The sequence below is a fragment of the Triturus cristatus genome, chromosome 5_2 (genome assembly GCF_964204655.1).
Source record: "Triturus cristatus chromosome 5_2, aTriCri1.1, whole genome shotgun sequence".
Lineage (NCBI taxonomy): Eukaryota > Metazoa > Chordata > Amphibia > Caudata > Salamandridae > Triturus > Triturus cristatus.
In genome coordinates, this window is record NC_140588.1 from 932,638,265 (window position 1) to 932,652,180 (window position 13,916).

The 13,916-nt window shown below is 44.0% G+C and overlaps 1 protein-coding gene across 3 annotated transcripts in view; it reads right to left on the reverse strand.

Moving 5' to 3' along the window:
- TENM1 (teneurin transmembrane protein 1) overlaps nt 1–13,916 on the reverse strand; it is a 1,737,496-nt gene that overhangs the window by 465,886 nt on the left and 1,257,694 nt on the right. For all 3 annotated transcript variants that reach the window (XM_085608139.1, XM_085608140.1, XM_085608138.1), the window contains one exon: nt 7,468–7,684. In XM_085608139.1, the coding sequence (XP_085464265.1) occupies nt 7,468–7,684 (217 nt within the window). The remainder of the gene's footprint in view (nt 1–7,467; nt 7,685–13,916) is intronic.

Here is a 13,916-nt window from a genome sequence, read left to right on the forward strand (position 1 = left end):
GTTTGTCCTCCAAACATGATAATATTGGATTAGCCCCAATTGGCGTTTTTAGTTTACTTACAAGTCCCTAGTAAAGTGGCACTATATGTTCCCAGGGTCTGTAAATTAAATGCTACTTGTGGGCCATCCACTTAAGTAGCCCTTTCACATGTCTCAAGCCCTGCATGGCAGAGCCTGTACGTCCAGTTTAAATTGCCATTCTTACCTGGCAAATAAACCTTTTGCCAGTTCCAAACCTGTCTTTTTAATGCATATAATTCTTCTTTAGGCTAGGCCGTGGACAGTCCAGAGGGCAGGGTGCAATGTATTTAAAAAGCAGGACATCTACTTTTAAGTTTTACATGTCCTAGTTGTGAAAAACTCTTAAATTCATTTTTCAATACTGCAAAGCCTACATCTCCACAGGATAACATTGGGATTACCTTATTATCTTTTTACAAGTGTAAATGGTAGACTAGCTTAGGTGTGACTGAGTCAGCCATCACTGGCAGGATGGGAGGAGGAGCTGTGTCCAGCCTCACTTACACTTGAATAGGCTGTGTCCTGTCTCAACACAAAGGGCTGCATTCCTCGTGTGGTTCATCTGGAGCCAGGGCAGGGAAGGCAGGGCATCTGTGCACTTCAAAGGCATGCATCTAGACACTTCTCCCCAATTCAAAGGTACAACTGTGTATAAAAGAAGAACCTCAAACACTATCACTTCCATACACTTCTGGACTGTGGATACTCTGCCAGGAAGAAGGACCGCTGTGCTGCTGAAGGATTGGCACTCTGCTGGACTGCACTCTGGTGGACTAGACTCTGCTGGACTCTTGCTCTGCTGTGATGACCTGCTGCTTGGTGCCTTCTTGCCTGGGTGAGAACAACTGAACATGCATCTTTTGAACTCAGAACCCAGAGTGACTACAAGGGCCAGTTGGCTGGCCTTGTGATCTGAAGCCTCACATACATAACAGGCTTCCAACCTCCTTGCACCTGCACCTGGACGAATCTGTGAGCCTACCCTGCAAAGTGGTGCCATCCCAGTCCTGGACCCTTGAAAGTGGTGCTTGCTAGCAGAACTGATGCATCTTCTCTGCTGAGCGATGTATCCTTGAGCAGAACCAATGCATCTCCTCAGCTGAGCAGCGCATCGCTGAGCAGAACCGATGCATTGCCTCTGTCGCATGGATTGGTTCTGGTACAAAGACCTGCACCACTCACCACAGTTCTAGGAACTGATGCTTTGGCCCAGCAGTGCATCCATAGCCCAGGTACCCACATCTCTCATCGACGGCAGCCTTGCAGCTGTTTGGAACCGACCCATTGCTAGCTGTGTGCCGCATTCCCAATGCCAGTCTTCGCATCGCAAGGCCTGTTGACGGGGTCTTCAACGACAATGCATCAGGACCTCGCACTGCAGCCTTGCTGCATTTCGGACCCGATGCATTGCTTTGGTTGCATGGCACATCTTTGATGCAGTTTCATGCAATGCACCTCAACCAAAATATAAGGTACTCTGTTCAGCGGGCCTAGCTGAGTCCCTATAGACAGTCCACATTCCTTCGCGGTCAATCTGAACTTGTGACTTTGTTCTGGTTCAGCACAACCAAATATCCCTTTGTGCTTTTTGGCACTATTTTTACTCAAAAATCTTAAATGTTGTGTTGTTTTATTTATTAAAAACTGACTATTCTATTTTTTTAAATCTGTTGTGAGTTCCTTTTGTGATGTGTTTGCACTGTCTTACTGTTTTAAGTGTTGCACAAATACTTTACAAATTGCCTCTGAGTTAAGCTTGACTGCTCTGTGCCAAACTGAAAAGGGGGTGATCACAGGTTGAGTTGGGGTTTGCTAGTTAGAAAAAAAAGGTATAACCCCTAGAAAAGATAAGGAGTGCAGGGAATTACTTAACATATAATAGAGAAAGGGTTGGTAGCCGGGATATGACTGCTGCCTTTCTGAAGGTTATAAATGTGGTAAGTGTATCTGAAAAGTTGGTGTGGGTGCTACCACCATGTAAAGAACATAAACCCCCCAGCTGCCCTGGGGAGTGATTAAAGCATATATACTCAATATAAGGAAAACAACAGAGCGCTCAGATTAGAAACAGTTATAAAATAGGCTTAACACAAATGCATAGAATGCATATATAAGTATATATGTTTGATTTGATAATGTTCATACAGCCAACACGTGTTTCGTCCTAAGGGACTTTTTCAAGGCTGCAATATGTGTGATGAAACCAAGTCACTGGGAAACATACATATGAATATCATACAGTACATCAATTCTGATGTTATAGAAACCAAAAAGTGCAAGATCCTTATATGCTACATTCTGTGTTTTATAAATAAATAGTGTCCCTAATTAAAAATATACATTTCCATGTTAATAGGAAAGGAAAATAAGTTGAAACCAAGTGTGAATAATGTGCCCGAAAGTAGATACATCCCATGTGTAGAGAAACATGGTGCAAATTGTCAAAAGATTAGGCGATCATCCAAATAGTATGCACCACCATTGTGAAACTGTGCCTAAAGGCAGAAGTACAGGAAAAAGAGAATCACAGCTAAAAAATATTAAAGTGTATGGAGTATAAATAAAACTCCAGTATCCACAGTGGTGTCATGAACCTGCTGAATCAGTGTACATATATAGAATATACAGAAAAGAGCTCCTCCATTGAAAAGACTATGGGAGGAAACTACCCTATTATGTGGTACACAAGAAAGTATGACTAAAATGGGAAAAAAACTGTTGAGACATAAACCAATAAGATCTTTTAGTAATATCAGGCAAGTTAGGTACAACTATTTTAAAAAAGGAACAGAGGGCATGGATTCAAAGGTATAGGTTATAGTTGTTCATATTATATCAGAATTGGAGAGATGTGCTTTAAGAAGTCCCAAACCATTGGTCAATAGGCGAGTGTAGTAGAGGACAACAATAGCAAATGGATGATCAAAGTAGTGAACCAAAGATGGGTCCTTAATCAAAATGAAGAGGTCCCATGGTCTTAATTAGGATAGAGAACTACATTTCTTTCTGGCATAGCGATTGGACTTATTGTGTAAAGGATGAGCATCAAATTTGTCTGATAGTTCGTAAATTACAATATTTACTTAGACTATAGGTGTTGTGTTTGAACCTAACCCTACAACATGATCTCGATTTCTAGACTAATGTATTTAAAATGAAATTGATATTCCTATGGATTTCTTATTTTATTTTCTATATGGTCTTTAGTATAATTGTATTGTTATTTAACACAACATAGCTCTCAGATGAAACATCTTCCTCTATACCTGGCCTTTGGTCAATCTTGTCACACATTATAGCATTATTACTATGTTCTGTTTCTCCCTTTCATGCTTATTTTACCCTTTGCTTTACCCTGTCCATTACTATTCACATTTTGAAGCCCCTGCATGTCTATTTAGCATTGTGACATACTGATTTTTGTTACCTTTGTTTTATTACTGGTAAACACTAGTGGACACACTATACGATACTTTGACATGTCTCTTCTAACTTTTCATTTCCACCATGACCACCATTTAGGTGGACCAAAAGCCTTCATTTCCCCTTTTTGGTACGCTCTCAATGACAACTAATGTGGTCACATTAGTACGTCCTGAAATACCATCATTAAACTCCATCGCCTTTGGCTTGAATCAGCAGAGTTCCCGCAGGTTTCTAACAGGTAAGTCTTACAGGACTTCTTGAACTGTATTTTTCCCGAATATAACTTGCACTTACGACATGAGTGCATTGGTACAGTTGAGACAGTTGATGTTCTTTGTGGTCTTTTTACTTTAGGTGTGGTTGGGCCTATCATAGCCCTTGCTCATTACAGTGGGGGACAAAAACACTTACAGACCCATTTTTTCAGGCGATGGAACTGTAGGTAACTGAATTTTCGCACCTTATACTTATTACCAGTCATATATATTGGAGATGATTTCCATCCTTCTTACTTTTATTTACTTTGTTTTTTCCTAGAACCTCTTCATTTTGATTAGGGACCCTCTTTTGGTCCACTACTTCGATCATCTGGTCGCTTAAATTGCCCCTTGTATACTTATCCTCTATTACACCTTACGTTAGAGGTGCGTCTCCTTCTGGGCACCTCTCTCACACCTGATTTTGATGTATTAGTCTTTCTTATTAACATGGATGGAAATGTTGATGTTTAATTAAGGACAATATTTTTTTATAAAACATGGAACGTGTCCTATAAGGATCATACACTTTTTTGTTTCCATAACATCGGAATTGACATATTGTATGATATTCTTATGTAAGTTTTCCAGACACTTTTGAATACTAGGGGGCAGATTTATGAGGCCCTTCCGCCTCATTTACGCCGCCGTTGCGTCACTTTTGTGATGCAGCGGCGGCGCAAATCCTGCGCCATGCTGCGGGGTATTTACAACGTGACGCATCTGGGAGATGCGTCACGTTGTAAAGCCCTGCGCCAGCAGTAGGCGTACCTGTGCAGGGGGGGGCGTTCCGTCGCAGGAACGCCTCCTAAAAGTGGCTGAGTGAAATCTACAAGATTTCACTCAGTCACTTTTGAGCCCATGCTGCGTCAAAACCCTGTGCCTGCTTGAAGCAGGCGTAAGGATTGACGCAGCATTGTGAAGATAGGTCCCCCCAAAGCATTGCTGGAGCTGCGTCGCGCTTGCGACGCAACTCCAGCAATGCGCCACTTTTACGGCACAGATGCGTCACGCATCTGTGCCGTTTTTGCCCCATGGTGCGCCGCATTGTAAATGCGGCGCATCCATGGTGGCGGAGCTGTGGCGCACAATAACTGGCGCATCCCTGCTGATATGCAGGGATGCGTCAGTTATTATAAATCTGCCCCTAGGTATCCTACCTTGTGGGCTACACAGCTTACGTAAGGATGACATATTTAATATTTAAAAGTAGGTTTCTTTCCTTTTTAAAAAGGAATATTTTGACAGGTTCTCCTGCAGGTTTAAAAGCTGCAGAAGTCGGACCACACAGGCATATCTGAAGCCAGTTTTTTTTTCTTTGCCAGCCTATTGAAACGCGCAACATGTGATACAGTCCACAGGAGACATTTAACTTTTCCATGTCATTGGTGTATTTTCCTCCATCATATACTATGGCCTTCCTGGAAAGTTACATAGGCCAATTAGAAGTTAGTCAATTTTGCCATGGTTTAAGGGCCAGATTATATACACTGGGGCCTGGGCAGCAGTCCTCCAGTGTGAAGAGTTAAAAGACCTGCAATATCAGCCAGCACAAAAATGAGGGTAACCACACAAAAAGAGACACTTTCACACAACTGCCATCTAAATTGCACAGTCTTGAGTGGAGACCATCAAAAAAGCTCCAGGAACTTGAATAATAACCCAGTATTTGTAAACCGTGCACTAATCACCCCTAAGGGTCTCAAGGCGCTGGGGGCCGTCGGGGAGTTTAAGTGAGCTATTGCCCAGAGTCACATGATGCAGAGCTGATCTGCCTCCAGTGCTGGGGATCCAACTGTGAACCCCGAGGTCCGGAGTCAGTCGCTCTGGCCGCTGCACCGCACCTCTCACCCATCATAGACACAGGGCATCGTTCAAGAAACAATGCCAAGTTGGATAGACACTATGGTAGTGTTTTTTTCCTAATCTTTCTTTTTACCTAGTAGTCTTGTTCTGAAGAAATGCCAAAAGCATACAGTTCTATTATTTACCAAGTGTTTCAGTAAGGATATCTTAAAGCATAAACCTATCTTTGCCTTAAAAGAACAGGGCCATCCTCAAGAGAATAACTGGAGGTGACCTAATGTTGATCTAAGAACTTTGAATCCATCATCGGCCTCCAGTAATGCAGGACCAAGCCTGAGGTTTCATTCTAATTCTTCTTGGAAATGAGTACCTGCAAAGGGGTTTCAAGTCTGTAGAACCAATTTTTGGATCACTTATTACTTGCTCACGCTTGACTGAGCCGAATTCCCCCCCAAAATGTTTTTTAAACATAACTTTAAACATGCAATCCTAGTTCACGGACTACTTGACCTGGCTGTTTATCCCTCTCCTACTAAAGAACATCTATTACAGTGCTTTTAGTGCATATTATTCTACTGTTCCACACTTTTGTGAATTAGTATAGTACAACATTATTCTAGGACACTAAGGGCCTGATGACAATCTTGGCAGATGGGATACTCCATCACAAATGTGACGGACATCCCATCCACAATATTACAAGTTCAATAGGATATAATGAAACTTGTAATATGGCGGATGAGATATACATCACTTTTGTGAAGGAGTAACCCATCCCTCAAGATCGTAATTAGACCCTCAGCCTTGTTGAACAGCATTTCTATTTTCATCTGAACCCTTATAGTGTTGTTATCTGGCAAATCTATTTATAACTGTTGTGTTCAACGATTGTAAAGTGTTACTCTCTTTCTAATGGGGATTTTTTTTCTTTTCTAAGGACTCTCTTGGCAATAGCCAGGCTACCCGTGGTTATACCCATGGATGCATGGTTACCATTAATCCATCGCTGTAGAAGTTCAGTTTGGAGAAGTTTCCTGAGAAGTCAATCTTTGATGGCCCTGGTGATTCTAGTATAAAATAAATTATACTGTCAGTATGAAGGCTCTGGACATTTATAAGTACCATACTGCTAGATTCTCGCAATTTAAATTGATTTGCATTATAGCCAGGTTTCTATTTTTACTTCTCACAAAGAATCCCTTCTATGCAAGTCTAAACTAAGAGGCATCTTATGTTGTCACCATCAACAGAAAATTAGCCAAATCAGCAATCACCATCAGCAGAAAATTTCACTATTGAGTTTCACTATTTCAATATTGAAATGCTACCCATTTCCTGGAGGACATGGACAAGATGGAGTGACAAAATGCCACTTCAAGTGTAGGACCAAAAATACTTGTGCCAACCCAGCATACCTTCCAGTAATTGTTGATTTGTAAGATGATTGAAATATTGTGGCAAAAAGATCAAACATTTGTTAAGAAACTGTTGTTGGTGATAGGTTTTTAAATAAATTGTTTTCACCTAGTGTATTTGGAGTTTGGAATGGATGTAATGTATAATCTTGTACTGTTACTACAACTTGAGGTTGATAAAAATGAGCACTTTTAAGGCCGGTAATTGTATCATCTGTCATACAGTACGTGCATTACCTAGACAAAGGATAATCAGCTGAGTGCGGGAGGTGGCAGATTCCTCCACATGTGAGGTGAGATATGTGACTGGTTGTGCCCCAGCCCTCTTGGGTGTTTTGATAATCATGGCTGTTGTAAGTCTCAGGTATTTCTGGTAACTCAGCTTCCTCTGATCGCTGGTGTTCAATATTACGTGCTTGATGATGATGTATGAGAAATGATGATGAGTATGTCATTCTTCATGATGACATCACTAGCCTCAGTATTTTGATGATGATGGTAGTAGTGCTTATTATTATTGCTGATAATATCACATTACAAACCTGCTATCGAATGTCGCTTCCCCAGGGATGACATGCGTGCTATCCTTCCCAATCAAGAACTTGATGCGGTCGTAGAATAGCCGAGGAGGATGCTGGGAGAAAGGGGGCTGGCTTTGTTGAATGAGGTCAAGGGGGTCTGGTGACCCATGACAAAGAGGGGTCGAGAAGCAACTGCTCTGCTGACAACAATCAGGGTCTACACAGTCTGTCAGACCATCTGCAAAAAAGACAAATATTTCATTATTAACAAAAACATTTTGGAGGGTCTGACAGTAACCAAGCTCATAATGGAATGACGAGAAGCCTTTCTATGAAAATATTCTTAAAAATATTTATTTGGTTGTGTTCACTTTAAGTGGCACTAACGAGGCAAAATATTGCCCTAATTTATGTACACATACATAGAGTATTTAAAGGACTGAGTTTCCATTTTCCATTTAGTAGTGACAACTTTATTCTATTACATAGATATAACCACAAACGTCCATTTAAAAATACAGTAGAACAAAGTCACAATAGATGACAATAAAGATGCAACACCATAAAAATGATTGTATACAAAACATACAGCTTTCATTGGAAGTTAAGTACACTGGGCTTGACCTGATTTATACCAACGAAAGATTTCCATGAGAAAATTCAGCATTTGGGAGTACCAATGCCACTGTAATAACCCAACATTACATAGCAATGCACGTAGAATCATATTGAAGTGACTCCTGCTTTAACCTGGAATGGGAAGTACAACCCAATATACTGGTGGAAAACCATCTTGTTTTTTAACTTACTTTGGAAGAAAGCTCGAACAATTCCCGTAAACAGAAAAGGTTTTTGTATACAGTACATACAGGTTTCATGAGAAATAAAAACCCTAGGCATAGCCTAATTTAATCGACAGATTACTTTGGACAAAAACAGCGTTTAAAAGAGCATATGCCACTAAATGCACCAACGCAAAAACAACAATTGATGGACAGAATGCAGAACAATGTCATAAATTCACCCCAGTACAGAGATCTGGGCCTAAATCCATCGTTTTTTTGCTCACCATGCCATTCCAGTTTGAACCCAGCCATATGCAAATCAGTCTTGACCCTGTGCCTCATGGGAACAGTCCAGCCCGAACTGCCAAGCCAGGTCCTCCCTGGACTGGAAACAAGCATCCTAGGACCGGTTTCGGGGTTTCACCCCTCTTCAGCCAGGATAGCTTGATTCCAGTGGCATGGAGAGCACGGGACTCACGTCTGAGCATACCCGGCCCACTCGGGGTGACAAATGCAAAAACAACAATTGATGGACAGAATGCAGAACAATGTCATACATTCACCCCAGTACAGAGATCTGGGCCTAAATCCATCGTTTTTTTGCTCACCATGCCATTCCAGTTTGAACCCAGCCATATGCAAATCAGTCTTGACCCTGTGCCTCATGGGAACAGTCCAGCCCGAACTGCCAAGCCAGGTCCTCCCTGGACTGGAAACAAGCATCCTAGGACCGGTTTCGGGGTTTCACCCCTCTTCAGCCAGGATAGCTTGATTCCAGTGGCATGGAGAGCATGGGACTCACGTCTGAGCATACCCGACCCACTCGGGGTGACAAATGCAAAAACAACAATTGATGGACAGAATGCAGAACAATGTCATACATTCACCCCAGTACAGAGATCTGGGCCTAAATCCATCGTTTTTTTGCTCACCATGCCATTCCAGTTTGAACCCAGCCATATGCAAATCAGTCTTGACTCTGTGCATCATGGGAACAGTCCAGCCCGAACTGCCAAGCCATGTCCTCCCTGGACTGGAAACAAGCATCCTAGGACCGGTTTCGGGGTTTCACCTCTCTTCAGCCAGGATAGCTTGATTCCAGTGGCATGGAGAGCACGGGACTCACGTCTGAGCATACCCGACCCACTCGGGGTGACAAATGCAAAACAAGCATTTGCAATGCAATAGGTCTCGCATTTTCAAAGTTTAAAGTTATTGGTATTGTAAATGGCAATGTCTTTTATGTATTGGTTTTTAAAACCAACAAATAAATAAAAGGTTTGTTATTTATAATGTCAGTAGGTGCTAGGTGAACGCAAAATGCTGCTAAAGGAGTAGCTCTTGCGGACTGCTCTGGTTTTTAAAGGGCAGTGTATTTGTTGTTTAAATAATTTTATATATTTTGTAACTTAATACAACAATGTTTTCACTAAAAAAAAATGTTTACGTGCATAATACACACCAAAATATATGCTGTTTAATTAAAGCAGGGTGGGAGGAGTTCGAAATTGTGCTTTACGGTAGTAGCAGAGTTTACGATGTTAAATAGAAACACCCTGTCACTCCTTCCACCTTACACAGAGATGTTACCAGCCTCGTCGCCTATTTCTTTGCAGCAGGGCTTCCTTTGTTCTTATTCTATGATGTAAACAGATACTGCTTTGATGTATGCAACAACAAAATATATGCTATTTAATTAAAGCATCATGGGAGGAGGCCCGTATTGTGCTGTCTCGTGTTAGGAGAGTCTCCCATAGTGAAAATAAACAGGCACTTCACACACATGGTATGTATATAAACCGACTTAAGGGTGCCAGGCCCACCTGTGCAGTCCATGACTCTTTCAGATTAACCAAATAACTCTACTGTTACCCCCTACAAGAAACCTCACCCACTCACAAATTGAATAAGATCACATGTTATACCACTAAAGGTCCCACCAGGTGGCAGATAAATAGTGTCTTTTTCGAGCCTAGTCATGTCCATGCTAAAAATGAATCACATTTATTTTCCCTAGTTGTTTTTGAACGCATGCTAACAAAAATAGTGAAAAAGCTATTGTTCTGTGTTTCGTCATGGTGCAAAGATCGTTTTCCTATTTCGTCTTACATAAGCATCAAAAATGTTGGAAATAGAGTCTCTCTTTCATTGCATCAGTGCACAATTTCATATGAGTCGTGGTACGTGAACCCTGTATGTGCCCACCCTCGGCAGAGGTCTTTTAAGAAAGCCGGGCAGGCGACCGACACAGTGGCAGGCCTACTGGTCGTTTAGAGGTAGCCGTCTATTCGTATACCTCTTCGTTCTGATGTGCGTCTGACACGGACCCAGCCCACTGGCATTTAAAAAACACCGACCTGTGTACTGTCAAAAAAATGACCATTTCTCAAGAGCCTTAGGTTCTTCAGGGGCTAGTAAAGATCTTGCTTGACATGGCGCTCACCCATCCGCACAAGGATTCTGAGGCACCGACCTATCGGGATATATTAACATGCCATATAAGGCTGACTCTCTCCCAGTCCCACTGCCCTGTCAGAAAACCTCCGTGCTCCATCGGTCCTGTTTTGAAATGCGTCCTGCACCCGGCCTGGCCTTTTATCCTGTGAGGTGGACTGGAGCTCTGGAGGCCTCAGACCAAGTTTGTAAGCCCGGGGCTGCTGCTGGTACCCCTAGCAGCTCTTTCCGCAGCTCACAGAGATTAGTAGCAGCAGGCACACGGAGCTTCAAGAAACAGAGAGGGAACGGGGAGAGAGATCGAGATCAGAAAGGGAGGAGAGAGGCGCGAAGGAGAGAGAGAATGATGGATGGAGAGGCAAGAAAGCGGGGCTGGCTACAGCATGTTTGTCAGCTGCTTTCGGTTTCACAGTCTGGCCTGTGGATTCACTGAAAGGGGCTGCGCCACTCACAGAGCACTGGATTCGATTCTTAAGTGTCTCGTTACTGTGAAGTGCACAGTGCTGTCTGCCAAGAGAGAAAGAAATGCTCCACAGACTAGAGGCCAAAATGCTCCACAGACTAGAGGCCAAAACTCCTCCGAACAATGATTAGACAAGAATCTCCACAAGACTAACTTAGTCTGTCATTGCACCACGCTAAAACAAGCAACACTGGTTAATGGGAAAAAACATGTGTTTTTGGACGGAACACGAGCGCTGAGACTTTGCTGCAGAACGACCAGAAAGATCGCCGTTTTTGGGTACAAAACAAAGAGCCGACGAGGTGACCCGCAGGGGAGAAATGGTGTGTTGGTGGAGTGCGAGGTGTGTCGTGGTGAGAGGCGGCGCTGGTCTCTTCGTGAACTTTGTGCGCAACCAGGCATGCAGCTACTCCAAAAACAAGCAGTTGTGTGCCGTCCCAAAGCTCCTGTTAACAAGAAGGGCTGGGCGAGAAGGGAGGGGGGAATGGCAGCAACAGAGGAGCCCGCGAAAGTGAAAGTGATCGTGATTACGATCGCTACGGAGGAAAGACACATGGCGCTGCGCGCGTGCACGTTCACGTGCACTGTAGCTTTAGGCCACGGCAGCACTTTGAAAAGCCCAGATATAAAATGCCTCTTCGAGCCTTTGGCTCGCGAGACCTAAACAACAATTGATGGACAGAATGCAGAACAATGTCATACATTCACCCCAGTACAGAGATCTGGGCCTAAATCCATAGTTTTTTTGCTCACCATGCCATTCCAGTTTGAACCCAGCCATATGCAAATCAGTCTTGACCCTGTGCCTCATGGGAACAGTCCAGCCCGAACTGCCCAGCCAGGTCCTCCCTGGACTAGAAACAAGCATCCTAGGACCGGTTTTGGGGTTTCACCCCTCTTCAGCCAGGATAGCTTGATTCCAGTGGCATGGAGAGCACAGGACTCACGTCTGAGCATACCCGACCCACTCGGGGTGACAAATGCAAAAACAACAAATGATGGACACAATGCAGAACAATGTCATACATTCACCCCAGTACAGAGATCTGGGCCTAAATCCATCGTTTTTTTGCTCACCATGCCATTCCAGTTTGAACCCAGCCATATGCAAATCAGTCTTGACCCTGTGCCTCATGGGAACAGTCCAGCCCGAACTGCCAAGCCAGGTCCTCCCTGGACTGGAAACAAGCATCCTAGGACCGGTTTCGGGGTTTCACCCCTCTTCAGCCAGGATAGCTTGATTCCAGTGGCATGGAGAGCACAGGACTCACGTCTGAGCATACCCGACCCACTCGGGGTGACAAATGCAAAAACAACAATTGATGGATAGAATGCAGAACAATGTCATACATTCACCCCAGTACAGAGATCTGGGCCTAAATCCATCGTTTTTTTGCTCACCATGCCATTCCAGTTTGAACCCAGCCATATGCAAATCAGTCTTGACCCTGTGCCTCATGGGAACAGTCCAGCCCGAACTGCCAAGCCAGGTCCTCCCTGGACTGGAAACAAGCATCCTAGGACCGGTTTCGGGGTTTCACCCCTCTTCAGCCAGAATATCTTGATTCCAGTGGCATGGAGAGCACGGGACTCACGTCTGAGCATAGCCGACCCACTCGGGGTGACAAATGCAAAAACAACAATTGATGGACAGAATGCAGAACAATGTCATACATTCACCCCAGTACAGAGATCTGGGCCTAAATCCATCGTTTTTTTGCTCACCATGCCATTCCAGTTTGAACCCAGCCATATGCAAATCAGTCTTGACCCTGTGCCTCATGGGAACAGTCCAGCCCGAACTGCCAAGCCAGGTCCTCCCTGGACTGGAAACAAGCATCCTAGGACCGGTTTCGGGGTTTCACCCCTCTTCAGCCAGGATAGCTTGATTCCAGTGGCATGGAGAGCACGGGACTCACGTCTGAGCATACCCGACCCACTCGGGGTGACAACTGCAAAAACAACAATTGATGGACAGAATGCAGAACAATGTCATACATTCACCCCAGTACAGAGATCTGGGCCTAAATCCATCGTTTTTTTGCTCACCATGCCATTCCAGTTTGAACCCAGCCATATGCAAATCAGTCTTGACCCTGTGCCTCATGGGAACAGTCCAGCCCGAACTGCCAAGCCAGGTCCTCCCTGGACTGGAAACAAGCATCCTAGGACCGGTTTCGGGGTTTCACCCCTCTTCAGCCAGGATAGCTTGATTCCAGTGGCATGGAGAGCACAGGACTCACGTCTGAGCATACCCGACCCACTCGGGGTGACAAATGCAAAAACAACAAATGATGGACACAATGCAGAACAATGTCATACATTCACCCCAGTACAGAGATCTGGGCCTAAATCCATCGTTTTTTTGCTCACCATGCCATTCCAGTTTGAACCCAGCCATATGCAAATCAGTCTTGACCCTGTGCCTCATGGGAACAGTCCAGCCCGAACTGCCAAGCCAGGTCCTCCCTGGACTGGAAACAAGCATCCTAGGACCGGTTTTGGGGTTTCACCCCTCTTCAGCCAGGATAGCTTGATTCCAGTGGCATGGAGAGCACAGGACTCACGTCTGAGCATACCCGACCCACTCGGGGTGACAAATGCAAAAACAACAATTGATGGATAGAATGCAGAACAATGTCATACATTGACCCCAGTACAGAGATCTGGGCCTAAATCCATCGTTTTTTTGCTTACCATGCCATTCCAGTTAGAACAAAGCCATATGGAAATCAGTCTTGACCCTGTGCCTCATGGGAACAGTCCAG